The sequence below is a fragment of the Crocodylus siamensis genome, chromosome 1 (genome assembly GCF_052110815.1).
Source record: "Crocodylus siamensis isolate JL-2025a chromosome 1, ASM5211081v1, whole genome shotgun sequence".
In the NCBI taxonomy this organism is placed as follows: domain Eukaryota; kingdom Metazoa; phylum Chordata; order Crocodylia; family Crocodylidae; genus Crocodylus; species Crocodylus siamensis.
Window position 1 is genome coordinate 304185713 of NC_143395.1, and position 27923 is coordinate 304213635.

The following is a 27923-nucleotide window of genomic DNA, read 5'->3' on the forward strand; positions in this document are numbered from 1 at the left end:
TTTCCTGCTATCCAGTCTGAATTTATGTCCTTCAGTTTATGGTCATTGTTTCTAGTTACCCCAATGGGCGCCCTGGTAAATATCATATCCCCTATTTCCTGCTGTCCCTCCAGTGAGTTTGGAGACAGCTATAAAATCACCTCTCAGCCTTCTTCTCTTGCAGAGGCTGAAGAGGTTCAGGTCCCTCAATCGATCTTCATAGGATTTTTTCTATAGGCCATTTACCAGATGGGTAGCCCTCCTCTGAACCCTTTCCAGGTTATCTACATCCCTCCTGAAGTGCAGCACCCAAAACTGGATGCAGTACTCTAGCTGCGGCCTGACCAATGCCACACAGAGGGGAATTATCACCTCCCTAGATCTGTTTGTGATGCACCTACTTATGCAAGAAAGAGTGTGGTTAGCTTTACTTATTACCGCATCACGCTGGTGACTCATGTTCATTTCAGAGTCAACTATGACTTTGAGATCCCTTTCCGCAGTTGTGCTACTTATATAGGAGTGTTGATGATTCTTCCTCCCCAGTTGCAACACATAACACTTATCTTTGTTAAACTGCATCCTATTCTGTTCCGCCCACTTCCCCAGCCTGTCCAAATCTGCCTGGATTAGGTCCCTGCCCTCTAGTTTGTTTACCTCTCCCCATAATTTGGTGTCATCAGCAAACTTGGACAGGGTGCTTTCTACTCCCTCGTCCAAGTCACTAATGAAGGTATTAAACAGTATCAGCCCCAGGACAGAACCTTGGGGACTCCACTGCCCACATTTCTCCAGGTAGAAACCGATGCATCTACCACCACTCTCTGGGTACATCCCATAAGCCAATGTTCCACCCACCAGACTGTGTAATGATCTATATTGTAACTGTTTAGTTTGCTTATAAGAATTTTGTGCAACACTGTGTCAAAGGCCTTCTTAAACTTTAAGTAAATAACATCTACTTCAACATCAACATAACATAACAGCCCCAGAGCCAGAGCTGTCACTGGGTTGCGTTATACAGCCCCAGAGCTGGAGCCGGAGCTAGAGCTGCCACCACATGCAGCCTGACCCTGGATTGCCACATACTGCATGTGGCATCACCTTTGGGACACAAGCTGGAACAGGTGCTGCATGCAACAAACTACAAGCTGCCCCTGGGTCACTCTGGCAGCACCGGGAGCTAGAGGATACAGTTCCATGGACCTCATATTTAACACCCCCGCATTAATCTACAATATTATTCTTAAATTCATAATATACTCCCAAATAACAGCTATGACCAAATCACAAAGTTATTGTTAAAATAGAACTTGGCAATTTTGAGTTAAGTGTAAATTATGTTAAAAGCAATTAAGTTATTTGTTACTTTAGCTTGTTCTTTTCAAATGGGCACCCGTTATTCCTCTCATGGGTGGAGCAGCAAAATTGTGCCAGCTGACTATATCATATCCAAATTTACCAATGAATAACTCAAGGCTTTGTAATCTGAACGTTAGCTGAATTCTAAATCTTTAAATACTTCCTTTGTTTGTCATATCCTTCCCAGAATTAATGGTCTCATCAAAACAGTGTCCAGTGCTGAATGTTTTGAAAGTGCATTTTCAAAGACAGGATGAGTACTAAGTTTCACTGAACCATCTTTGGATTTCTGGAAAGTTTAGTTAATCAACTCATTATTGGCTTACTAATAGAAGCCTTATTATTTTATGTTAAGTAAGGAAAAACCTTTACTTAAACGAATAATGACATTTTAAAATTAAAATTTAAAAAATTGTATTAGGAGTTTAACTGTTAAATTTTACACATTTTAGACTAAAACTGGACAAATCTGGAGCATTCTATAGCAAGACTTGATGACTTTGCAACCCTAACGCATGCATGCAGACATTTTTTAAAGATAAACTTTTAATCTCCAAGCATAGGACTTAGGAATTATCCACTTCTCCTTCAGCAGTTGACGTCAATGCCAGGACATTAGCCACCCAACATCTTGACAGAAAGAAGGTGCGATAAAGCCAGTCAGTCAGTGGTGCTTGGCAGTAGTGTGGGTGAAGAGCCTGATGTGCAAGTGGCAAGCCTTCCCACAGTGGCTACAGATCCATTTGTCAGATGGAGGTTGAATATAAAGACATGGTATTTTTAATATTCAAAGCTGCATTCAACTCCACTAGATGGTCATGTTGCCATTGAGAGTTAAATAGGAAAGAAGTCCCAAACAAATAGCTCTTTAAAGGTTGAGAGAGAGAGATTTTGGAGCAAAGAACGAAGAAACCAAAAATACAGAAAAGGAGTTAAAGAATAAATTGAGGGAAAAAAGTAAGAGAAACGCTTCAAAACAACTGAAGCAAAAGATATTATACATTACAGAAAAAGTGGAAGGGAAGCAGAATGAAGCCATGGAAGGGAAACAGCATAACAAAACAAGAAAAGTGATAATGAGACTGCTCAAAGAAAATTCAGTAATTAAATTGACAAATTTTGTTAAAACAGTTTATCAGCAAGACAGAGACCACTGTCCAGCCAATACGGCACTAGCCTAAAGATCATAAAACCTGTATTATAGACCAAGCATCATGGTACAGGATTCAGGAACAAGGCAATGGAGGTGCAGCATCCCCACTTTGGCTGTGCCACAAATGTGCAGCGAGCTTTGTGCTCACTGCCTGGTCGGTGCTGGAGCTCTGTGTGAGCAGTGAGCTCCATAATCACCAGCTCATCAGGGCAGAGTCTCCCCAGAGTTTCCGCTGTCACGCAGCTCCAGAGCCCAGGCAGTAAAAGCTGCTACTGTTCACCGTTCCACTGTCTTACACCCTACTGAATTCAGAGGCTGAAGAAAGGAGGGGACAGGCAGCAGCAGCAGAGCATTTAGAAGCCACAGGGAAACTGGGGTTCCAGACAGATTTCTGCACCAAATGCTAACATGCAACACAAACAAAGAGAGGTGCAACTGTGTCAACCTACCTTCTTTGCATGTCTTCCTTCCCCCCTCACAGTGCCACAGATGACCTGCCAGGTAACTTCATCTCTTAATGCCCATTTCCACTGCCACCCTTTGTCTATTTTATCTAATCAGACAGGAAACTTTTCAGTGTGAGGGAAATTTCTAAAAACATCTTTATAGTGCCCAATGTAATAAGACCTTAATCAAAGTGGAACCCCTAGGCAGTAAGGTAGTACAAGTCAATAATTACCACAATGCAGGACCAATTACTCCTTAACTAATAGCAAGCATGTTTCTTTAAGTTGTTATTAGTCTTGGTGATGCCCCCCTCAATGTGCATTCTCTCCTTACAAGAAAAATTGGAACCTTTAGAACAGCAGCATTTGTGGACTATAACTGCACTATACATGTCCTCACCTGCTCAAGACTACAAAGAGAAATTATTTTTGGAAGAACTAAAGAAGGTAGCTCCCAGTTCAAAATTCTCAGACATCAAAGACTGCCAACAAGTGAGGATGAATAGTGGACCCACATGAATGATAATATATTACAGAATCACAGCTATAAAAGGTTAGTAACTATTCCTCCTTCTTCACCCATGTGCTGGTCTAGACAAGTGAAAAACAGGAACACGTCTAGTAAGTAGGGAGTGAAGCATTTGGACTAACCATACAATGACTAACACTGGCCTATCTAATTTTGCAACTGACCTTGCAGCCAGGTCATCTGTTTACAAAAAATCATTCACAGAAACTTCATGCTGTGACTTTAGCACTCCTTCAGCCAAGGTTAAAGTTGGAGGGGGCTTGCTGCATTTAAATCATTCTTAGTTCATTCACACAACGATTAGAACATACTAGTTACTGCAATTTTGAAATGTTCCCCTTTTAAAAGTGGTCCAAGCGTTCATGTGTCCACACACTTAGTCTCGTCTTTCTAATCTGGTCTGGTCTGGTCTGGTCTGGTCTTTCTCACTTGGTCTTATTGTGGACATACATAGATTTCATAGACACTAGGGCTGGAAGGGACCCCGGAAGATCACCGAGTCCAGCCACATGCCCCAGGGGCAGCAAGTCAGCAGGGATCATAGGATCCCAGCGAGATAAACATCTAAATGTCTCTTGAAGGCATTCAAAGTAGGTGCTTGAACCACCTCCAGGGGCAGTCTATTCCAAGCCATGGTGGCTTGGACAGTAAAGAAGTCCAGTTCTTATATCCAGCCTGAAACGGTCATGGAAGAGTTTGTGACCATTTGACCTCGTCATCCCTTGGGGCGCTCTGGCAAACAGACGTTCCCCCAGATCCTGATAAGCACTCTACAAATCCTTTGAGGTACCCGATATATACATTTCTGTTCTGTTAACCTTGGATAGCACTGCAGTTGCCATCTAACACATGTCTTGGCTAGATCTAAGATGTCCTTGCTTGATATGGAAAAGTATTTAAGGAGAAACGGAGGAAATCAATATATCAGACAGTAACGTCACTGAAGACTACTTCAGAAGTCTCAACAATGTGGACTAGCAGCTCTCAAAATGCTCAGAAGTCACTGGGGGCTGGTAGAGGAAATGATAACATCCTTGTGAAGCCAGGAACGAGAACCCCTTGGAGATGAAGAATGTTACTGAACAAGTTGTAGGGCCAGATTTTTAAAGATATTTAGACACCAAAAAGATGTTAAAAAGGACAGAGTAGGATTTTCAATTTTGCCAATATACCTATTCCCCATTCATTTCAATGGTAGGTGCTCACCTGTAAACAACAGTACATGCATTGTTAGATGCTGAAATCCCTTTAAAAAGCTGGCTCCTATTACCTCTTCTGTCAGCAGCGAATATTCCTTCTTATCTACAGAAATGAAGGTAGCAAAATATGCTTGACACTTGATACTTCCTTGAATGCTAAGAAGGGGTTCTGGATAGAAGTTTCTTGGGCACCCCGTGGGACCAAGGGGGGATATGATATTGGTTGATTTAGATGGTTGATCAGGCCATTGCCATGCTTGAAGTTGATAAAATAAGGCTCTAAAATGAGAGCATCTTATTTACAAAGAAAGTCTTTCAGCTGTACTGAATAATCTGAAATGGGAAAGGTCACATAAAGAACTGAGAAAATATGTAAATTCTAGTGACGCAAATGCAGAATAATCAACATTGAAAGTTGGTGCTGCTCTTTGAAATGACTTTGGTACCAAAAGATCTCAAATACCATGAGTATCTCTGTACATGGCATTGGTATGTGATGGCAGTACTGGGAATACAGTCATCTCCTCCTCATAGAATTAGCTGGCACCAACCCAGCTTGCTTTTTTTCCACGGTGCCATTGTCAATATTGGTGTGAATATCAATACCAGTAGTGAAGTTTACACTAGTGCTTGCTAACTGCAGATATTTTAAAAGGCATGACTGCCAAATATGTCTTATGCTTCCTTTTCTAAGTCAGCATCACTTGACCCTGTTGCAAGTTGAGTGCCCTGTTCACTGAGGAACAGGAAGAAAGGGAACAGTGCCATGAACCAAGACTTTCCCAGAGGACCTTCCTTGGCTCATCAAGAAGGCAGCACATATCAGTCTTCATTGCCAGTTTGTACCAGGCCTTTATTTGATAGTGCCAAGAATTACTTTTTTAAATCAGAAAACCTTTGGGTGCTGTGTTCAGTTTGGTAGAGCCAATGGTTACCAGAGACTTATTAGAAGTCAGACCTATATTGGAAGTTGATCTTTTTTCCAGGGGTTCTGAAATTCCTCTTATAAATAACTTGAGAGGGTGTACCTCCAGATCAGCATCCCTGGACTTCCTTTTCCTGTTGAATGGTCTAGCAATGCTTTTTCCCCAAGACAAAGCAGAAATGGAATTTCCAATGGAAGAAATTAAACTAGCAAAGAATGGGCGTAATTTGAAAGCTGAAGACTTTGAATCCACTATTTTGGTACTGGTAAAAACACAGAAGTACAGAGGGACACATTCAGATAAGTTTTTTATTAAGGTGGTAGGTGATATTATACAGTATAACCTCATAAATCCAGATACCAAAAATCTGGAATTATCAAAAATCTGCCACTTCCTCCCGCCACACTGGGACCAGCCGCCACTCTCCCACGCCCTCCCAGACATGGAGGCAGAAGCTTGCACACGGCAGCTGCCACCACCATTCACCATTCTGTGCCACCACTCCATGTGCGGCTGCTCTGGAACTGGCTGCTGCTATCCCCTCCCCCACCTCTGGGACTGGCCACCGTGCTGGTTTAAAAAATCTGGCATTTTCAAATTTCAAGCAAGTGCTTGGTCCCAAGCACACCAGATTTATAAGGTTATACTGTATAATAAAATTAAAAAGGAGAAATTTTTAAAAAGGAGTGTCACAGAGTCTTGTGGACCTTTAAACATATTAGGTCAAGCTTCCCTTTGACTGGTGTGCCCCAAATGGAGCTGACAGGAGACTGAGCATGCAACTAAGACTAATACCCTTCCTATTTCCCCTCTTTCCATGTATCTGGATACATGTGAGAGTTCCCCAGAAGGGATGGGAACTGCTAGGTAAGACCTGGTGGGGACTCACAGGAGCTCCCCAGGATCTGGTAATTGGTGCAAGAGCCTATGGTGAAGTCCTTGAGGTGAACAAGGGAAGCAGTGGTGGCAGCTTTGCCATATAGTCCCAGCTGTGAAGGGAAGGGTACATTTGTGTACCAGAAATTTACCCTTTCTAAAGGTATGTTTACACTGGAAAGATATCAGAGCTCAAGTGAATTAGCTCAAGTTCCTGATCCAGTTTAGCAAAAGCAGAATAAATTTGCAAAAGCAGAATACATTAGCCTGTCTGGAGCTCCAGACTGCTGCAGCTAGACTGGCTCTAGTACCCTGGTCATCTTCAGTATCTCTTGTCTACACTGAAGTATAAGTGTGTCCTAATTTGTAATTAGAGCAGTGGTTTTCAGCTTGTGGTCCATGGATCCCTGGGGGTCTACAGGCTATGTTTAAGGGAGGGTGGACAAAATGGCACACCCGGCTGGTAGCCAGACCCCATTTCCCAGCAGCAACAGCCTGCATGGCTAGGGCTGGTCTCCACGGTGACCCCAGCCACATTTGTGCTTGGCTGGGGTTCCCACAGAGGCAGGGCAAGGCAGGGCAGATGGCTGTTCCAGAGCCGCTGGGATCTTGTGGCAGGGGCAGCTTGGTCCAGGGCCATGGCAGAGCCACAATCCGCTGACTGCACGCCCCTTCCCAGAGTATGCAGGCTAGAGATCATGGCTCCTCCCCGGCTCCTTGCATCGGGGACAGCACAGTCCTGAGCCAGGGCAGACCCGCAAAGCACTGCCTGCACACCCCTTCCTAGAGTGCGCAGGCTGCAGACTGCAGCTCCTCCCTGGCACTGGACCAAGCTGCCCCCACCACAAGGTCCAAGCAGCTCCAGAGCAGCCCCCTGCCCTACCTTGCCACATGCCCTGCCAACAGGCCAGGGCTGATCTCCATGGCAACAGCTGGGGTCTCCATAAAGACTGGCCCCAGCCATGTGGGCAGGGGCTGCTGGAAAATGGAATCCGCTGCCGAACAGATCTAACCTGCAGCCTGGACTTTGCCAGCCCCTAGTCTAAAGGGATCCACAAAAGATGGCTATGATCAATCAAAAGTACGTGAATACCCATAATTACAATTCAAAAGACTCTGTACCTTCACTCAAAAATTTTCAAATGAAAAATGTTGAAAAGCACTGAATTAAAGTAAACTCTGCTAAGGATAAGAAGCAGAACCTCTAACTGTCTCACTACCATGAGTGGGTTAAAGGAAACTGAGGGTTGGATTAGACTTCTCCACACTTTAATGCCCTCATCTGGCATATATTACATAAATACATTCCAATCAACATTACTAGCTGAAAGATTCTAAACACACACACCACACACACACTCCCATGTTCATCTCAATTAGGCCCCACATAAAAACACATTCAAATAAGGACTCTGAAGGATCTGACCAACTCAGTAGCAGTTGTGGAGGTACCAGCATGTGTTTCTTGAGTCTTAAGATTATTAATACCTGGGGTTTACCACAGGACAAAAAAGGTGGCACTCCAAAAGCATGAGACAATGCACTTAGGTTCAGCCTGACAAAATCTAGAAAAGCAGCATTACTGGCTCAACTCTTTCCAAAAAGTGTCAGGCACATGACTTCTCTGAAATTCTTCTTTGGTAGCTTCCATATTAAACATCAATGCCTTTCTTAAGATTATCTAACTGCTGTATTATGAAAGTATGTGCAAAAAAGGATGGAAGTAAATGTACCTAAACTGTTATACTTACACTTAAGCCAAAATCTAGAATTAAAAATAATATGGTAACTATAATAGACCATACTAATCCTAGGACAGGAATTTCTAAACAGCCTCTCCCACTAAAACTGGACAGCACAGAAGACAAGTTTCCATTCTAAACAAATCCAACAAATCTTGCTGAAATCATCATCCTGTTCCTTTTTCTTCAAGCATAAGTACAGCATGCTGCACACCTGCATCACAAAGCCTTACAATTCTATTCTTACCTTGCATCAAGTAACATATACAATACCTTCAGGTCTGCACCATATTCCACTAGAGATTTTATATGTATTTTGTGTAATGATTGACAGAAAGCCCCTTACAACAAATAAGGTAAGAAGTGTTTCAATAATATTTATTAATCTGGGAAATTACATTTTGGTTCCACTCCCCAGCACCTACAAATCCACTCTGAAACTGCTTTCCTGTTTTTTAACATTATCCATGTATATTCCTCCTGACCCCTTCTGATCTTACATCCACTTATCCTATTTATACATTGATCCCCTCCCTACAACTCTCCATTGTTATTTATGTTCCTCTTCGACTTGTGCTGCTCTGCCTAGGATTCTCTCCCCTCTCCAAATCTCTATTGGCTTATTAAGGATTATTAAATCCCACTCACATTTCACTTTTGCTGGTACTGAATCTTTTCCATTTCCTCTCACTACAGATTATCTGCAAAAATATTTTGTGGCACATGTATCTCAAACTTACTCTCACAACTTGTTCTTTATTTACAGAAAAGCCCCAAATCCTGGCATTTCTTCTCTCATTTACATTACTTCTCTGCAATTCTACATGGATCACAAGCTAAAACTGTACAATAATGTACAATACATGATATCCCAAGATTAATTAAAGCCTGAAGATACCCAAGTTGTGCTCAGCACTCTGGTTTGAGAAGATGATGCAAAACTCCAGGGCTCCAGTAACACCTCAGTCTGTTCTAACACAAGGGGAGCCTGGGCACATGTACAAGTGGCACAAGCAGCCCTTGTATGTGGTACAAGGTACATGAGGGAGTGGGCAGGCAGCACAGCAGCAGATAGGGCAGAAAGCTGAAAGCAGACAACACACTAGACAGGGAAAAGGGACAAGAGTGGCACTCAGAAAGGTGCAAGGCTAATTTGTGGTACACCTGTCAAAAAGGTGGGTCCCATCTCCTCAACCATAAAGGCATCTAGGGACAAATCACCCAGAGCCAAACATCCTTCATCAGAATGCCCCTTTGACAGAAAAAAAGAAAGAGCAACTAGGTCTAACATTTATGAGCAGGTGGGGATGCTTTAGCAGAGCATAGCTCCAAGCATGGACCTGCTTCTAACACAGCCTGCACCACCGCTACCACAGCTGCAGGCACCAGTCCTTCCCACAGTGTCACTGCCAGGATTTCTCCTTGCCACCACAACGGTGAACCCCCCACCAGATCTGTGGGCCAGATAAAATGGCTAAGCGGGCTGCATCCATCTACACAGGGAAAAACTCCCACATAAGACAAGACAATTCCTAATTTCTGGCTCAGTGGACCACTCTTCTGTCCCTTCTTTGCTACTAAAACAATGAATGGGGATGGGATGAGGCAGCACACTTGCTGCAATGCAATGAGCTAATCAAATTAAAACATTAGAAAAAGTGAATGTGGGCCAATTTTTTGGCTTGAATCTGAGTTTTTGACCAGCAAGAGGAGGAAAGTTGACACGGTTTGCATTTATGTACAGCAAGGTTTTCCTCCAGTTGCAAAGAGGCAGTCATCCACTGATAGCTACTGAAACGAACAGGGGCCATGCTGTTCTGTGGGTCATTTTCTTGCATGGCATTACAGCCTGAGACCTCTTTTCTATTCACAGAGTATCTATAAATGATCTAACTTGACAAGTTTGCTCATTTTCAGTGTTTTTTTAAATTCAAACATATGCCAATCCCTGTCTAGATCCATTAGAGCACTGCTACACGCAATTTGAAAGCCATGCTGCACGACTCGTCTCCTGAGCTATGTGAGGGCTGTTTTCCATAATGAGATGCCTCTCCAAGCAACAGTTCTCAGAAAACGACTGAAACGTCTCTGGTTTAATCGCCAACTGTAACCAACTTTCATAACCATCTCGCCCTGAACAGGACGGCGTAACGACTGCTTGGACAAATGAGTCAGCAGCCATAAGTGAAGAGTCCAGGAAGAACAAGCAGAGGATCTCGGGGGTGGGAAGACCCTCAAGGGCGGAGTCCAGCAGGGGCTGACCGTTTCCGGCAGGCATGGCACACATTCACCCTGTGCCCTCCCCAAGCACCACCCAATCTGCTGCTCTGCTTTGTGCTCCTCCCAAACCGCCACTCCAGTCCCCTTCCCAACATGCTGCACCCCCTCAGCCTCCCCGAGCACCACTCAGATCTCCTTCCCTTGCCCAGCCTGCTGCTCTGCTCCCTCCGTGACTCCCCAAGGGCCTGTCCAGCCGGTGCCATTTGCTGCTCTGCTTTCTGTTCCTCCACACTCACTGGGAGTGCCACTTCAAGCCCCTTTGCCTGCCTGACCTGCTACCCTGCTTTCTGCTTCCCCCATACCCTCCCCAAGGGGCACTCTGGGCACCCTTCCCAACCTGCTGCTCTGTTTTCTGCTCTGCCAGAGTGCCAGCCCCACCCCCTTCCCAACCTGCTGCTCCGCTTCCCGCAACCCTAGGCCCTCCTAGAGCATAACTCCAACTCCCTCCCACCTGCTCTACTGCTCTGGTTACTGTTCCCCACCCTCCTGGAATGCTGCTCAGACCCTCTTCTCCTCCCCTACCTGCTGCTCTGCTTTCTGCTCCCCCCACACCCACCCCGAGGATTCTCTAGTCCAGCAGAGATCAACCTTTTGGACAGACACCCAGCCCACCCCCACAGAGGGCCACTCCAATCCCCACCCCCCGCCCGACCTGCTGCTCTGTTTTCCGCTCCCCGCCCCGATCCGGCGCCGCATGAAAACTCCCCCGTGCGCCCCCCGAGGCTCCCGGCGCAGGGCCCGTCCCGTCCTGTCCCGTCCCCAATCGCCCCTGCTCAGCCCCGCTCACACGGCCCGGCCCGGCGGAGGCAGAGCCAGGGCCGCGGACTCACCGGCTGCCGCGCCCCGTCATGGGAAGCCATGAGGTGGCGGCGGGGGCGGGCGGGGCCGGTAGTGCGGCCAGCACCGACTGTTGGAATGTAACCGGCAGCGCGGGCGCGACAGCCGCAAGAGATGAGGCGGAGCCACGGCAAGGAGTGAGGGGGAAGGGGCGGGGCCGTCTGGAAGGCACCGGACCACGGCGCAGATAATAGAGAGAAGGGGCGGGGCCACGTCGGAGACTGACGGGGAAGGGGGCGGAGCCTAGTGGGAGGGGCGGTGCCACGGCAAGAATTGAAGGGAAAGGGGCGGGGCCGGATAGGAGGGGCGGGGGACAGGGGATTTGAGGGTGCAGGGACGGGCCCGGCTGGAAGGGATTTTTTAATTTTTTTTTTATTAAAGTACCAAAAATTTACATCTCAACATAGAAACTTCACAAATATCACACGTAAAAAATCAGTAAAAACTTATCACACTGACAGGGAAACTGGGAAGGGACGTGGCCACTGCACGGTTTGGTGGGAGAAAGGGCGGGACGGGTGCGGAGGGCTGGGCCACGGTTGGGATTAAAAGGAAAGAGGCGGGGCCACAGCTGGGATTGAAGGGGAAAGGGGCGGGGCCGGTTGGAGGGGCGGGGCCTAGCGCGAGTGGGCGGGGCCAGTCCAACGGGAGGCTCTTGCCCAAATGGGCGGGGCGGGGCGGGGCGGGGCTCGACCCCTCTGTTCCCCCTGTCTTTTGCCCGTTAAACGGCCGCGTCACACGGTGGGGGGCGGGATGCTCTTGTCCCCTGCCCCCCCCCCAGCCCGGGGGGCGGGGCGAAGCGAGGCGGGGCCGTGGCGCTGGGAAGCGGCGATGGGTCTGCGGCGCGGCTGAAGTGATGGCGGGGCCGGCCGCGCCGGCGGCGGCGGAGCTGAGCGCGGCGGCAGCAGGGAGGCTGGCAGCAGCAGCAGCGGCGGCGGCGGCGGTGCGGGGCGGTCGGGCGCGGCAGGCCGAGCTGCTGCAGCACCTCAGCCCGCCCCGCGCCCGGCCGCCGGAGCCGGAGGGCGCTCCGCCGCGGGCGGCTGAGGGGGGCTCGCCCCGGCCCGCGAGCACCCCGCGCTGCGGCCGCAAGGCGCGCCTGGGCAGCTCCCCGCAGCTGCGGCGGGGCGGCGGGGACTCGGACAGCGCGTCGCTGGCGTCAGGCAGCTCGGCGGCCGAGGAGGGCGGTGGCGCGGGGGGCGCCGTGGCGCTGGACCCGCTGGAGCACGCGTGGATGCTGGCAGCGGCCGAGGGCCGCTGGGAGAGCCTGGAGGGGCTGCTGAGCTGCGAGCCGGGGCTGCTGGCCAAGCGGGACTTCGTGACCGGATTCACGTGCCTGCACTGGGCAGCCAAACACGGGCGCCAGGAGCTGCTGGCCCACCTAGTGGCCTTCGCCCGCAAGCAGGGGCTGGCCGTGGACGTGAATGCTCGCAGCGGGGGCGGCGGCTACACAGCGCTGCACCTGGCTGCCATGCACGGCCACCTCGAGGTGGTCAAGCTGCTGGTGGGCGCCTGCGACGCCGATGTAGACGTGCGGGACTACGGTGGGCGCAAGGCCGCGCAGTACCTGGACCGTGGCACCCCTGAGGAGATGAGAAGCCTGGTGGGGGCGCTGCAGGAGGAGGAGGACGAGGGCACGGCTCCCAACGGGAGCGGGCGCTGGAGGCTCTCCAAGGTGCTGCCCACCAACCTCATGGCCTACAAGCTCTCCCACCACCATCACCACCACCACCACCATCAGGGCTCAGTAGAGGAGACTGAGGCAGGTGAGGTTACAGCTGCCCTGGGCAAGGGCATCAGCAGGAAAAGCTCCAACAGCAGCCGGATGAAACCCCGGCTAAACAAAATCCGGTTCCGGACACAGATCATCCACACCACCCCCTCCTTCCGGGGGGAGCCCGATGAGGAGGAACAGGATGAGAAGCCCCTGAAAACATCCTTCAAACTCAGACCCAAATCCAACGTTTTTGGATAAGGCAAGGAGGCGGGTGGCATCAAAGTCAAGGCCAGGAACAGCCCAAATCCCTGCTCTTGAGCCCTGCTGGGACCATAGCACTGAGGACAAGGGGATGGGCACCTAGGCATCTTGAGCTTCCCTCGGGATGGGGTTGCCAAATCACTTGGTACGCTTCAGTGTCTGAAGAAGTGTAAACATTGCGCAGAGCCCTCAAAGTGTGGCAACTGCCAGGAAAGCGGCTGCCTTGGTCAACCATGCTTAAGAGTCGCATTCCCTGCCTAAGAGTCACGTTCCAGCAGCCCTAATCCAAGGGCAGCGGGTCTGGAAGTGAGTTTGGGATCTGCAGACCACTCCTTCAGAAGCCAGGCTTCTAGGTCTAGAAACCAAGGTGATGGGACTTCTGCTGTTTACATGTGTGTGTGTGTGTGTGTGTGTGAGAGAGAGAGAGAGAGGGGAGGAAAAGATTTAAACATTCAGCTTCCACACCTAATGGCTACACATCAATGGTACTAGACATGGCACTGTGAAGATGTGCCGTCTTCATGCACAGCTGACTATTTATGGGCTCCTTAAATATGTTCATGTATTTTCAGAGTCCTTGCCCACTCCCAGCCCCCTGAAGAATAATACCACCTGGAAAGTGTAGAGTAAGGTACCAGAGAGGAGAAATGTAGCGAAACTGCTCAAGTCTATCTTAATTTTATGCACTCAGAGTAGTCCCACTTGAAATCAAGTCATTTAAAATGCAGAAGCCCATGGGATTCCTAACAGCTGCTGAAGTTAAGAATGTAGAGAAGTCACGGCTGTCTGAGGTACTGCTGAACTTGTTCTCAGCTGGACTGCTAATAGAGAATAATAGGAGTGACAGGACTCTTTTTAAATTTTATACATCAAATAAGGTCATTTTATTTTATTCACTGTGAACCCTCAAATAGTAGATCTAGCACCATATAAGTTTATTGATGTTTGGTTGATTCCTGTTAATACCATTCCTGTGTAACACCATTTGAACTCATCTAAAATAGTCTTATGCACAACTCGTACAGTAAAGTCACCTTGTATTAGATATGTGCTGTCATATGAAATCTGCATAAAAATGCTACATTTCTGAAATGCAGTAGCACACTTACGTTTTCATTAGTAATTGTGTTGTGACGTATTTCAATTACTCCAGTTCAATGTGTGCAGAAATGCTTTTAAAACTATGGCAGAGTGATCGACTGGAATTAGATCGTATGTGTCTCTGTTTTGTTTTGGTGTACTCAGTAAAAGCTGCTTAATGAAAAAGCATTTCTAATTTTATGTAGGTGGGGATGGTATTCACATTCCTAACCCTTTTATTTCTAAGGATGTGACTAAAAAAATGTGCTTTAAAATCAAATCTCTAGTTTGAGATTTAAAATCCCTTTTTTATGTATATAATTTTGGAATTGCTCTTCAAAACAATGTTCTTAACCCCAAAGACTAGTGTATTCCAAATCTATCCTTGACATTTTCTGGAAACTTGAATATTGGCCTCTCTGCTGCTTAAACAATTAATTCCTGAAAAAGCTAGGAAACGAACATGTTGAAATACATTTAATGTTAAAGAAATGGCTATTAGGCTGGTCTTGGATGGTGGGTGTTTCTGGTCATAGAATCTTATCTGTGTCTGGATGTTAAAATGTTACCAGTTAATATGTAGCACTCATCAAAGCATGTCTCAACACTTCCACAGAATTATATGAGCATGTTTGTCAGACGTCTTATGAAATGTATGTGGCTTTAGAGATGCAAATCCCAGTCTGAGACAGTAGTTACGTACATGCCATAAGCACTCAAAACATAATCAAGCAAATTGCTTCTGAGTGTTCTGCATATTGGTTTGTGTTGACAGCTTTAAGTGTTTTGGTGGTGAGGGTTCAGTCTTTACAATCAACAAACAGAAGCTGTGACAAGGTGGGGACTCCTCAGTTTGACTTTTTCCCCAGATCAGTTTGCAATTTCTGCACCCTGTGCTTGAGCCTATAAATCATATTCTTATTCACAGTATTGAGTGCAGACCTATATCTTTAGTAAATTCTGAAAACAAAACTAGGTAAGAAGTTCAGTAGTGTATAAGACACACAATCAGGTGCTAGTCATTATTTTTGTGCAGAAAGACTAGAAATTATGCAGATGTTCAGCTACATTTTATAATTTGTAAGGTATAATACAAATTACATGTGCCTTCACTTTTTTGGTTGTACACTACACGTGTGGTTATATTCAGCCCTAAAAAGCACCTTCTTTTTTATGTATATATGGGGTAGATCCAGCAATCTCCCTTCAGCCCCCTTTCTGCCAACCTTTAATTTAGTGCAACAACAATTGGATTCCTCAAATGGATAAAAGATCACTTGTTGCACCAGATGCCTAAATATATTTCGTAAGAATGCACTTCAAGCTAGATGCTCTGTAAACATTCTGCAGTGTAGAAAATAAATATCTTTACATTTCTGTAAAAGGCGTGCGGCTTATTATGATGGAAGCTTCCAACAGGAGCTCTCGAGTGCAATTCTTTCCATGGTACTAGCTATTGTTGAATACACAGAGTTCATTATTATGATTAAAGGATCTTTATATACTGTTGAGGGAAGTATTAATCTGAAAATTGCACAAAACTAATAAAACAGATGCAGGAGTTCCAAGAGAATATTTTGATCTGTTGGACTGTAGCACAAGTTGTACTACAAAATGTATTTTGCAAGAACTTCTAATCTAGTAGAAACTATCTAGTAACTGAGGGAACTAAATTTGAGAATTATTAAATCTTTGCATACATATAATTCATGGTTTGAAATCTCAGATTGAAACTATAGTATATTGGTAAGGATCTCTATCCAGAAAAAGCACCGAAGTATAACAATGGGACCTCATATTAGCACTGGAAAGTTTGGGGGTTTTGGGTTGGGTTTTGTTTTTTGTGTCTTTGTTTTTTTTCAGATGTGGGCTGAAGTGGCACAAAGTGCAGAACGAGCAAAGTTCTACTGTAGTTCTTTGAAGCATTTGCAGTGGCTAGCCAGTCACAATTGTTTTGCTTGTTCTATGGGACTAAAGCATTTTTATTTCACCCATTGACCTTTCACATTCCACTCACTTTTTTTTATAAGCAAAAACATAAGCTTTGCTATGGGGATGGGTAATCTCTTAAAACTGTTTGGGAGATTTATACTGTACTCATACTTCTAACTCATGTTATATCTGACACGTTTCCTAGAAAGATGTGAATTTGAACCAAAACAAATTGTGTGGTACAAAAACTGGAACACTTAGAAGTGTCTAAAATAATACAGTTAACATTATTAAATGTTTATTGGGTTTTTTCCCCCACTTTCTATGATAGTGTGTGATGCAACAAGACTGTAACTTCAACATTTGATAACTTTTATTGTATCTGATGCCTGAAATAGGCCTGGATGCCTGTCAGTTTTTATTATTACAACTTTTTTATGGATGTCTTATCTCAATGGAGGAATTAATGAGCAAAACTGTGCGAAGTTTAGTTTTAATGAAATAAAACAATTCATGGTCATTTTATTCCTTTAACTTATGTCCTGTGTGTTAGGTTGGTGTTTTCCTATTTGCCTACCAAATAGCGCTACTTTGTTTTTCTAAGAGCTGAGATGACTGATGGGGTGTAATGTTTGGGAAAAGGACAATCTGTTTTTTTCTTTATAAGACAGTAACATTTTTCTCTGGCACTTAAGTACCCTTGAACAGTGTGCTTTAAAGTTATTCAAAATAGCTTTGAAGTTATCTGTGCCAGAGAGAACTGTTCTTGTAATCTTAGAGATTAGACCTAAATGAAACATGTCTTGCCCTGAACCTCCTGTATTTAGGCAGCTAAAACTTCTGTATTTGGAAGGATTAACATTAAAAAAGAAAATCCTACAGGCCTCTTTTAATTTGTGATTAACCTAAGTAACAACCAGTACTTGTTTTTCAACCCTATATAGCACCTTCCTTGAAAGGGAAGTATGTTTTGTTAATATGAGGCTGCAGGATTTTAGTGTGTCAAAATACTGACCTTTCTTTTGGTAGGGGAATGCACTCTCCCCATAGCAGAATTAGTGTGTACATCTATTGCACTGCTGAGAACTGCCCCATGTCCCATTCACTCCAGTGATAGGATCAATGCTGAAGTGCCCCACTATTTATCTTTTCTTGTTCTTCTGTTTTTCAAAATGGTTCTGTTGGAGGTGAGACCACTGATTAGCCAACAGTCCTGTCCGTCTTCCTGTTTTTTCCCAGATGCTCATAAAGGATGAAGACTACTTGAGCAGCTGAGAGGTAAAGTGGTTCTCTCTGGCTGGACCTTGTTAATAGACTCTTAACATTTGTTGGGTAGCTTGAGATGCCAAGGACTGTGTTGCAATACTGAAAAAAAGGTATGGTAGATCTGGGGCCACAGCACAGGTGTTCTTGCGTCTTGATGGGAAGCTTTTGCTGGATGGTGTAACTTTTTACCCCTCTGCAGTTATTGTTATGTACAAATCTGGCCCTGCCAATCAGCCTCCCCTTCAGAATAGATATTTCAGCTATTTCAATAGTAGACATCTCAAGTGGTATTCCTGCCTGTAAGTGCAGGACAACTGAGAGTTTGTGACCACACATAAGTTAAATGCATGCAGATGTTTTCCACTTACCTGCCGATTAAATGGGTTAAACAATTTCCCCATCAGATGAACTGAGGATTCTATTTCCCTATAATAGGTGACGGTCTGAAAGTGTGTGTATATTAACTGTGGGTTTTTATTGTGTTTATATCTTGAAATAATTAATGTCATTATACTTTATTATAGATATAATGATGATAGTCAGAGTTGGGTTCAAGAAAAAAAATCTGTAGGATGCCTTGACAGCATCTTGGTTTTTATTTTTGCTTTTGTAAAAAATATTGAGTAGATTTATCAGTCAGGATACTCCCACCAGATCAGTTTGAGAAGGCAAGGATAAACCTCAGGAGGTATCTTTGTTGCACAGTATTTGGTCTACTAAACTTTTTCTCTGACTTAAATCCTATATGTCCAGTGGAAACTAACTTCATGCTAACATAGCTTAACAACCTCCTCTTGTAGAAGAGAACCAATTTTTGATATGCTCAGAACTGAGTACTGTTGCAAGCCAGTGGTTTAATTTTGTAAACGTTACAGATGACAGAATATTTTAGATGGATGACCTTTTAAGTTGTTCATCTTTTGTTCTTGCCACTTCAAGGCAAGCGAAATAATCAAATACAGGGCAAATGGATGCAAGTAATTTTGAACTGAACTTTATTAGTCATTTGACTTTCCAGCATCTCTTCAGTACAGTCTGTACTGTCTTGAGTAAGTAATAAACAACTAATTTACTCTTCTACATTGGTGTGTGGCAGGATAATCTCCTTGCACATTTTAATGTGTTTAAAATAAGGCTTAGAGAAACAGGGAGCTCTGAACTGGAGCCCATGCAATATTTCTCTTTGCTGAAGACTTAAAAACATTTCCTAACTCGATTTATACAAACTAGATCTGGGTGACTTCCCCTTTCCCACCCCAGGTAGTTTGAAAAATGCAGTTGGGCAGGAAACCTACCTATGTTAGTACTAGTTGGAAGAAACAAAACCATCCCCAACATCAGCTAAAAACAAGTTTCTTGAAATATGCTATTAAGCACTCTTGTAATAGTAAACAGTTTTCCTGAAAAAAAAAAAATTGAAGTGGTGGGGAGGGCATCTGCAGGATAACTGGCAACAAAGTTTAGAAAATTTTCAAGTGCCTGTGGCAGTCTGTCCTAGTTTATTTTTCCTCACTCTTGAGAGGTTTTGCTCTACCCTTAGAGCATTTGCTGCCCCAAGTAATATACCTTGTTGATCACAGCTTCTAAAATGGGTGCCAAACACTTTGGTACTTGCCAGTGCTTGCAGTAAGCCACTTTTTGGCACTAGTAGAGCTGAATTCATTGCCAGCACCTGTCAACAGTGGCAGGGAAATTTTACCTAATAGGTAATGCAGTGTTGACATGTCTTAGCTAGCTTTAAATTACTAACTCAGGCAGTAAAACCTGCCTGAAAAACTGCATAAAATATTCTTGTAGCCAGTTCCCCTGAGCTCTGTGCTGCTATTTAGACTGTGGATACCTGAGCTAGCTAGATCATGGATACCTGAGCTAGCGCACTGTAATATAGACATATTTGTAGAGAAGGTTTAGGGGTGACTTTCCCTTATTTTTCCCCTAGATTTCTGGGATGCATGATACTCACCTGCCTTCAGCAATGTCATTATTTTAAATTAAATAGTTTAATGTATTTAATAATTTCAATATGTTTACCTTTACCTTCCTGAGGGTGTATATATCACTGTGCAACAACAGTAAGCCAGCCAATCTGCCAACAAAAACCAACAGTTAATGCCTATGGCTATTCTACTTAATGTACGAAAACCAAACTGTAGCATGCCTACCAAACCCTATTTGTAAAGCAGTTAATGTCTGAAAACTGTAATCTTGTGCATATGCACATTCGGTTGAACCCCTATGCAATATTAGCATTAGAAAGGAAGAGAGGCATTTTTCTCTTAAGGACCTCACTGCTAGATTTACTCCAGCAAGATTCTGTCCTCCGTTTCCCAGCTGAAGTTAAGACTCACTGCTGTTAGCATAGCCAATACCCTCTCTTCCTTCCACATGCTTAGGAGCACAACAACAATTGATTCCAATAGTTTCTGAACCAGGACTTGTCTCACAGGGTCACAAGTATGGCTGTAAGATAGTGAGTGGGGGCACACAAAAGTCCCCACAAGACTGGCTTGGGGAAGAGGAGGAAGAAATATGTGAGTGCTACCTTCCCACTCTCCCCCATTCTCCTGCTTCCTTCCCTATTGCCATGAGGAGGTCTCTGGAGGTTGGGGTTGATGTCAGCAAGTCACCACCTTCCTCTTCACATCACTGTCTTGCATAAGGAAGGCAAATGGGTCACATGATACAAAACCTGTTCTCACTACCCTACTTACCTATGAAACATTCGTGCATATAACTTGAAGATATGCCCCAATTCATATTTGTCATCCAATCTATTATATCAGCTTTTCATGAATACCAGATTTACTCAAATATAAGATGACTTTAGATATAAAGTCCTGCCCCACCAATAATTAGATTCTATGTACAGAAATTTTATATATTTGTTATAATGTTCCAGGTATAGAATCTAATTATTAAAGGTTGTCCTTGAATTTGTCCCCCTTCCACTCCTATAGCAGGGAAAATAAATCTGGGGGCTGTCAGGTGGCCTCCTTAAACTTTGTCCCCACAACTTATTCCCCCTGTGCCTTCTTCCCTCTTTCCTTACTGTCAGACCTTGCTCTCTCCAAGCACATGGAAGCAAAGGCAAATTTGAAAACACTGACTTTGAATGAAACATGCCTCTAGTAATATGCATATAGGCAAATTACTATGGAAACTCATAGACTTAGTTCATCCAGAATTGATTAAGTGAATGCATCTTATCTTTTTTTTAAACTGCTGCAAGCTTTGGCACAGGTACTCCATAAACACTGGATCATCAGGCTCTGAGAGTAATAGTTAGTGGCTTGATGTCTAGTTGGCAGCTGGTATCAAGTGGAGTGTCCCAGGGGTCAGTCCTGGGGCCGGTTTTGTTCAATATCTTCATCAATGACCTGAAAAATGACATAGAATGCATCCTCAGCAAATTTGCAGGTGACACCAAGCTGGAGGGAGTAGTAGATATGATGGAGGGTAGGGCTAGGATTCAGAGTGATCTAGACCAATTGGAGGATAAGGACAAAAGAAATTTCATGAGATACAATAAGGACAAGTGCAAAGTCCTGCACTTAGGTTGGAACAATCCCATGCACCAGTACAGGCCGGGGACTGGCTGGCTGGGCAGCAGAACCTGTAGAAAAGGCCCTGGGGGTTACAGTGGACAATAAGCTGAATATGAGCCAACAGTGTGCCCTTGTTGAGAAGGCTAATAGCATACTGGGCTGCATTAGTAGGAGAATTGCTAGCAGATGGAAGGAAGTGATTATTCCCCTCTATTCAGCACTGGTGAGGCCACATGTAGAGGACTGTGTCCAGTTTTGGGGCCCCCACTACACAAAGGATATGGACAAATTGAAAAGAGCCTAGCAGAGGGCAATGAAAATGGTTAGGGGGCTGGGACATGTGACTTCTGAGAATAGGGCGAGGGAAGTGGGCTTATTATTTAGTCTAAAGAAGAAAAGACTGAGGGGGGGGCGTGTTTAATAGCAGCCTCCAACTACTTGAAGGGGGGTTCAAAAAGATAATGGCGCTAGACTGTTCTCAGTGGTGGCAGATGACCGAACAAGGTGCAATGGTCTCAAGTTGCAGCAAAGGAAGTTTAGGTTAGATATTAGGATTTTTTTTCTCACTAGGAGGACAGTAAAACACTGAAACAGGTTATCCAGAGAGGTGGTGGAATCTCCAGCCTTGGAGGTTTTTAAGACCCAGCTAGACAAAGCCTTGGGTGGGTGATCTAGTTGGGGCTGGTCCTGCTTTGAGCAGGAGGTTAGACTAGATGACCCCCTGAGGTCCCTTCCAACTCTAATTTTCTATGATTCTATAAAACACTTAAGTAGTACATTTGTACCTGCTGGGCACATTTACATGTTCATTAATGTGCAGTAATTACTGAGCATTTAGTTTAGTACTTGCTTAATGAAGTACTAACTAAATGCACAGTAACTACAGTTACTGCACAGTAGCACTGGCACATGATTTTTTAGTGATGCTTGCTGCCCAGCACGCTACTGCACAGTGTTATTAGGCTAGTGTGTATTATTAAGTGTCTCATGGAGATGTGCCCACTTATATATAGTGCAGACTGTGCATGATATTAGTCCTAAGCTCAAAGGATCATAACTTACCATATAGCTCATTGGGCTGGGCCCCAGCAGAATCAACAGCATTTCAAACCTAGGTGACCCCACAGCTCAGTACTGCTAAGTATGTGTGTGTACTCCAGATACCAGTTCCCCACCCCACCTCCTCCCAACAAAGGATCCATGTGCTAATCAGCCCCAACTCCTGATGGGAACTGGGTGGTCTTGTCGCAAGTCTTGGGACCCTCGAAAAATGTATATGCAGATGATGCACAGGACAACCTGGTCCAGCTCCACCTCATGAAGAGGGGCACCACACTAATCATATGTGACAGACCCTTGTTTTATATTTGAGTAAATACAGTACTTAAAACACCACAAATCTAGGTCCTGATATGTTGCCATGGAACACATGACTTCACTACCACCCCAATGCATTTTTTCTTTCCACTGAAATGCCCCTATCTGTCATGAATTGACCAACTGCATTATAGTTCAAGTGCCTTAGCTGTGACTAAGCAAATTTGAAAATTGTGTATTGTAAGCTTTAGAAGTGGCAGCATCTCAAAGTGTTTCCCTTGGAAGATGGTGAAAAAGTCAATGGAAGCAGAAACAGTTCCACATTTCACCTTAATTTGTATGAGTTTATTAAGGCTTCCTGTACTTGTAAAAGAGATGATCTAGACCAAATTGGAATTTTTAGATTATTCTTATCCCTATGTGTGATACCAGATGTCTTGCTAGTAAATAAATTTGAGCTGAATTAATTTTAGCCTTGGTCAGGATTAGAAACTGTTGGAGTGAATGGCTGCCACAGTGAAGTATTATAAAAGTTCTGTCTTTTCTTAAACTAAATCAATATCAGTATGGTCACTTCTATATTTTATGACCACCAAACTTCCACAGTCAAAGTTACATGTAAGAAGGGTATGTTCTTGGCTAGGATATACCTGAAAGTAGACATAATGGCTGCCTATGTATGTGGGCAACTGGTGCCACCTTAAGGGGGGTCACATACCCCCCAGTGACTCGACAATTGGAGGCGGGGGGGTCCCCTGTGGCCAATCTTGCTGACCAGGGTGGTCCCCCCGCGGCTTATAGTGCTGACCAGGAAGTGGCCGCAGCACTCCCAGAAGCGGCTCCGGTGTTCCTGGAAGTGGCCGCGGTGCCTTATCCAGCACTGTCGGGGGGGCACCAGTGCTCCTGCCTGCCCCCCCCCCATCACCTAAGTGGGGAGCACGGCCTGTCAGGGGGTGCACCAATGCTCTCAGGGGGTGCACATGCACCCCTGTACACCCTCTACACGTTGCCATTGCCCATACATGTGGTCCTCGGCGTTCTAATTAGAACTCTCCAGCATCACTGCAGTGTCATATATATTAAGCCCCCACGTGTTATAAAATCATCTTGGGGCATTTTCTCTAAATTTCGTTGAATACAGTTTAGATAAACCATCCCATGGCCATTTTTAAAGATGCAAAGGCTTAATGTACATGATGGCTAAGCATTTTAATTAGAGCAGCTGCCCAGAAACAAAATGCCCCTCCCCTCACCTCTGAGCACATGTATAGGCAAGCATGTTTAATAAATCCCTTATAGCTACCTGGGTGCCATGCAGGGTACCTTTCTGTTTTAATATGGCATTTCATTGGGGGGGGCGGTGTTTTTAAAGTCCAGCATGTTCCAGAAGCAATTTAACCGCTCTTCAACAAAGTTTTTTGTCTCTGAGATAACCAGAGCCCTGTTATCAGAAGGCAAGATCCACCTGCATTGAACAAACAGGGAGTAGAACTACAAACACAGGTGTTTAAGGCCACAAAATCTAAGGTTTAGTCATATTTTGAAAACAAACCCATGCTCCTTATGTTCACTAGGAAAATATGGGACTATAAATGTCAAATAACCAGCAAAAAAGTTTAATATTGGGCTCTGGAAGACATTTAACTCTTGCAACACCATTCATTACCTCAAGACTGTTCTCAGGAAACAGTTTATCAGCTTTCATCAGCCTTTCAGATGTAAGAGGGACAATATAGCAGTTTATCTTTCTATGTATATGGGTAGGTGAAGCGGAATTTAAATTTAATATAATTTTTTATATTAAAAAATATAAAACTCCAGACTTTCCCTCTTAACAGTAGTGAATGCATCTCTGATGCAGCAGCCTTTTTCCATTGTGCCAATAAAGGTCAACCAAGGTCACTGCCATTCATGAAACCAAGCTTTCCTTCATACACTTGTCTGATAGAGGAAATATTAGTGCCTATTTTTAGAAAAAGAATTAATAATTTAACCTGTCGATCCAGAAAAAGACTAACAGAATTCCTAATTAAAATCCAATGCCTGCAGAACTTGAACTCCCTTTATGACAAAACCAGGCAACTATTTTTTTTCAAGAGGTAGCACACTTTGGATAATATGCAAAGGACCCATCCCAAAGACCACTCGTGTGCAGTTTGCAGTGTCTCAAACCTATTTGAGGCACTGCTAACTGCACGTGGCACATGTGCATCTGTTTGCTGTGCTGCTAGTTTGCAGCACAGTGGGGTTTTTTGGACACTGGGAGATCCCAGTGTAAAAAAAAAAAGAAGCAGTATAGCATATATAGCATGCACTGCCAGAAATCAGACCCTGGCCAGCCAGAGCCAGGATCTGGCTGCTGGCTAAACTTCAAGTGGCCAGCTTGGCACCTTTGCTGTCCTGGGAGGCCCCCAGAAACCTCCCCTCTTCCAACCAGATCATTTTGTTGTGCACCGGAACACGCGTGCAGGGGCATGCCTGGTGACAAATAGCAGCGGTGCAAACTTGCACTGAACGCAGCTAAGTGACCCGTATTGGGTAGGGGACGAATAAGTGCCAGTGCTATTTGTCCCATGGGAAACATGCACCCCTGCACATGCACACTCATCGGGAGGCACCCATAAGGTGCATCTACATGTGCACTTTACTGTAGTTGATTAATTAGCTCTACAGTAAAGCATCACAGTCTACATGCACACCAGTCTTAGGGCTGTAACCTGGACAGTACTCCAAATGAAGGGATCAAAGCAGGTGCACAAGTGCTGTGGGAGGTGTAGGGACTCTCCTCCCCCTATAGAGTAAGCCAGACCACCAATGGGGACTTAATCATATACCTTTTAATGAGGGAACAATACTGGGAGCATAACAGGCATAAATCAGACGGTATAGTGGACACTACAATGCCCCAAGGGGACAGGATTCAACAAAGGTTAAATGCTTACAATCACTGATAAAAGACAGGGTTAACAAAATATAAAACACAAACAGCAGAGCAAACAATACTGGTTGGTGAACTATAAAAAGGCACAAAATACAAAATGGCAAATGGCAAAGGAAATATAAGACCTAGGTACCTGGAGAGGGAGAAAGGGGGGAAAACACAATGGCCCCTTTCTACTGCAACAAAATTTGCTTCTTCTTAGCTCACTCACCCCCAATCACCCCAGCTGGAACTTAACTTGAACTCAGATCTCCCACATGGTAGGTAGAAACCCTACTACACAGCTACCAGTACTGCTCCAGCCTGCTAGGGGTCTTGACCTTTCCAGAGCACCAGCCTCAGGTCAGCTGTCTGGCCTCTGATTGCAGGAGCTGGAAGCAGAGCTGGGAACCTCTCAGGTTGCTGCTCAGATCCTTGCTGGAGCTGGGGAGCCTCTCCTGCTGGCTGCAGCCTCTTGTAGAGGATCCTGGAGCCCAGTCATAGGGTGCAGTAAATTAATTAGCTTTGCCATAGGGTGGGACTGTACCATCTTACGGTGGAGTAACTTACTCTGCTGAAATGCACATGTACACAGTGACAGAGGCTGGCTGGAGCACAAAGGTGCTAAAGTGCAAAGACAGCCTACCACCTAGCTACTGCCTAGTACCCTCATACATCAGCCAGCCCCTCTGCTGCTCGACGCTGCCACCTGGAGCCTGGGGCTGACCCCCAGATCCCCTGCCAGCCAGGGCTGGTCCACCCTGGCCCGCGCTCAAGGTACTGCAGTCCTGGGCATACATGCAGGCACTGCACCCAGGAGCAGCTGACTCTGGTGCAAACTGCTCCAGAGTTTATTTCTTCACACTAATAATATGTATAGATGCACACAGAAGGATGTACACTGCTTTGGCCATCAAATGGATTTCTCCACGGATGTGCTATAGTTTCTTTTGGGGGGCAGTTTTTTTCAAGAAATGCAAGATTCCAACTCATACAAATATGAACAGGGCCATGCAGCTCAAGGGAAAGTATTCCTCATATTAAGACACCTTCATAAAAAAGTTAATGAAAATCTGACCATGTACTAGGTGTTCTGTTTCTAAACCTTGAGAACAGGAAGAACGAGAATACTGCCGGCCTATACAGATTTCCACAGTAGGGTACTGGTTACATCATATACAATGAACCCCTTAGACAAGGTTCATATAGAAAAGCTAAACTTCCAAATCATATCTTGGGCCAATGTCTTGAAGATTTCTGTGAAATAAAGGTAATTTGCTGTGACATCCCTATTCAGAGAAGACTTTTTTATTTTGAGGGAATTAATCAAATTCATTATCTGTCCTGTTGGGTGGGTTGCGTTATTTTCTGAGTTTGACATGATATAATCATCCTGTTCCTCCAAACATGGGTATTATACTAGCAGAACCAATTAACCACACTCAACAACATGATTGCAACCTTGTATGTTTTCCTACACGTAAAGCATTTACTTCGATGCAAAACGGTAGAAAATGTCAATCAATACACAGCTGTTTTTGTCAGCTGCTTTTTTTCTTTGTGATTTCCCAAGGCACCTGAGCTTTGAAAGTTATTTTTGTTCAAGAAAGAAGCTTGTTCACAAGATTAGTTTCTCTGAGCTTTTCCAAGTTGCAGTCCTACCTGTCATCGATCCGTATTGTTCTACCAAAATAGTGATAAAGAAAAGAAGACTTAGCTTTCCACTAGGGCTATGCAAAACTTCGGGCCCTGATTCAATTCAGCAGATTTGTCCTGATTCAGTGGCCAAATCTCCAAATCTGAATCGAATCAGGAAACCCTTTAATCTCTCTGAATCGAATCAGAACTCTCCAAATCGATTTGGAAAGATTCGGAGATTCAGACATAGACACAGCTTTAAATGCTTTTTCTACATACCTCAAGGAGCCAGCTCATGAATGCTGCGATGGTGGGGCAAATGGAGTGTCCCACAGTAGTGCAGGGGGCTCCCCAGCGCTCTCAACAGCAGACCCAGAAGTGGACTAGAAGAACTTCCAGTCCACTCCCAGGTCCACCAGGGAGTGTGCTGGGGGCACCCCTCCCCCCCACTTGGTGACTGGTGTTGCACCTGGGGTCCCCCCCACAGCTAATCACCGAGCCAGGGGACCCCCTCCCAGCATGCTCAGCAGCACACCCAGAAGTGGATTGGAAGTACTTCTGGTCCACTTTCGGGTTCATCGCTGAGCGTGCGTGGGGGTCCCCTGCACTCCTGTGGGATGCTCCATCTGCCCCACCATCACAGCATTCACAAGCCATGCCTGGTACCTCAAGGTATGCAGAAAAAACATTTTAAGTTGTATCTACAGCCAAATCACTGATTCTCTAAATCAGTATCAAATCTTCAGATTTGGATTCAGCCAATTTGCGTGGGGGGACACTGATCTGAATCAACAAATCAAACCACTGTCCCCAATTCAGGCTGAATCTAAATCAAATACACCCCTACTTTCCACCACAAATTTCATAGTTATCAAGAATATACTATCTAATTTTTACCACATCTTAGTATTTGGACTAATT

The 27923-nt window shown here is 44.9% G+C and overlaps 2 protein-coding genes across 3 annotated transcripts in view; one reads left to right on the forward strand and one right to left on the reverse strand.

The window, feature by feature from the left end:
- Positions 1-11513, reverse strand: part of SEPTIN10 (septin 10) — a 56118-nt gene extending 44605 nt beyond the window's left edge. The window contains exon 1 of one of the 2 annotated variants that reach the window (XM_090021478.1): positions 11323-11512. In XM_090021478.1, coding sequence (XP_089877604.1) covers positions 11323-11352 — 30 coding nt within the window. In that variant the 5' untranslated portion in view covers positions 11353-11512. Of the gene's footprint in view, positions 1-11322 lie in introns of both variants that reach the window. The other variant, XM_090021485.1, reaches the window with a different exon arrangement.
- Positions 11514-12056: 543 nt separating this feature from the next.
- On the forward strand, positions 12057-17122 carry SOWAHC (sosondowah ankyrin repeat domain family member C). The gene has a single exon (XM_090021499.1). It carries the CDS (start codon positions 12186-12188, stop codon positions 13299-13301), a length of 1116 nt encoding a protein of 371 aa, XP_089877625.1. The 5' UTR covers positions 12057-12185; the 3' UTR covers positions 13302-17122.
- Positions 17123-27923: the final 10801 nt, after the last annotated feature.

Coding starts and splice junctions, on each gene's coding strand:
- SOWAHC (XM_090021499.1), top strand. CDS start 12,186: ATGGCGGGGCCGGCCGCGCCGGCGGCGGCGGAGCTGAGCGCGGCGGCA.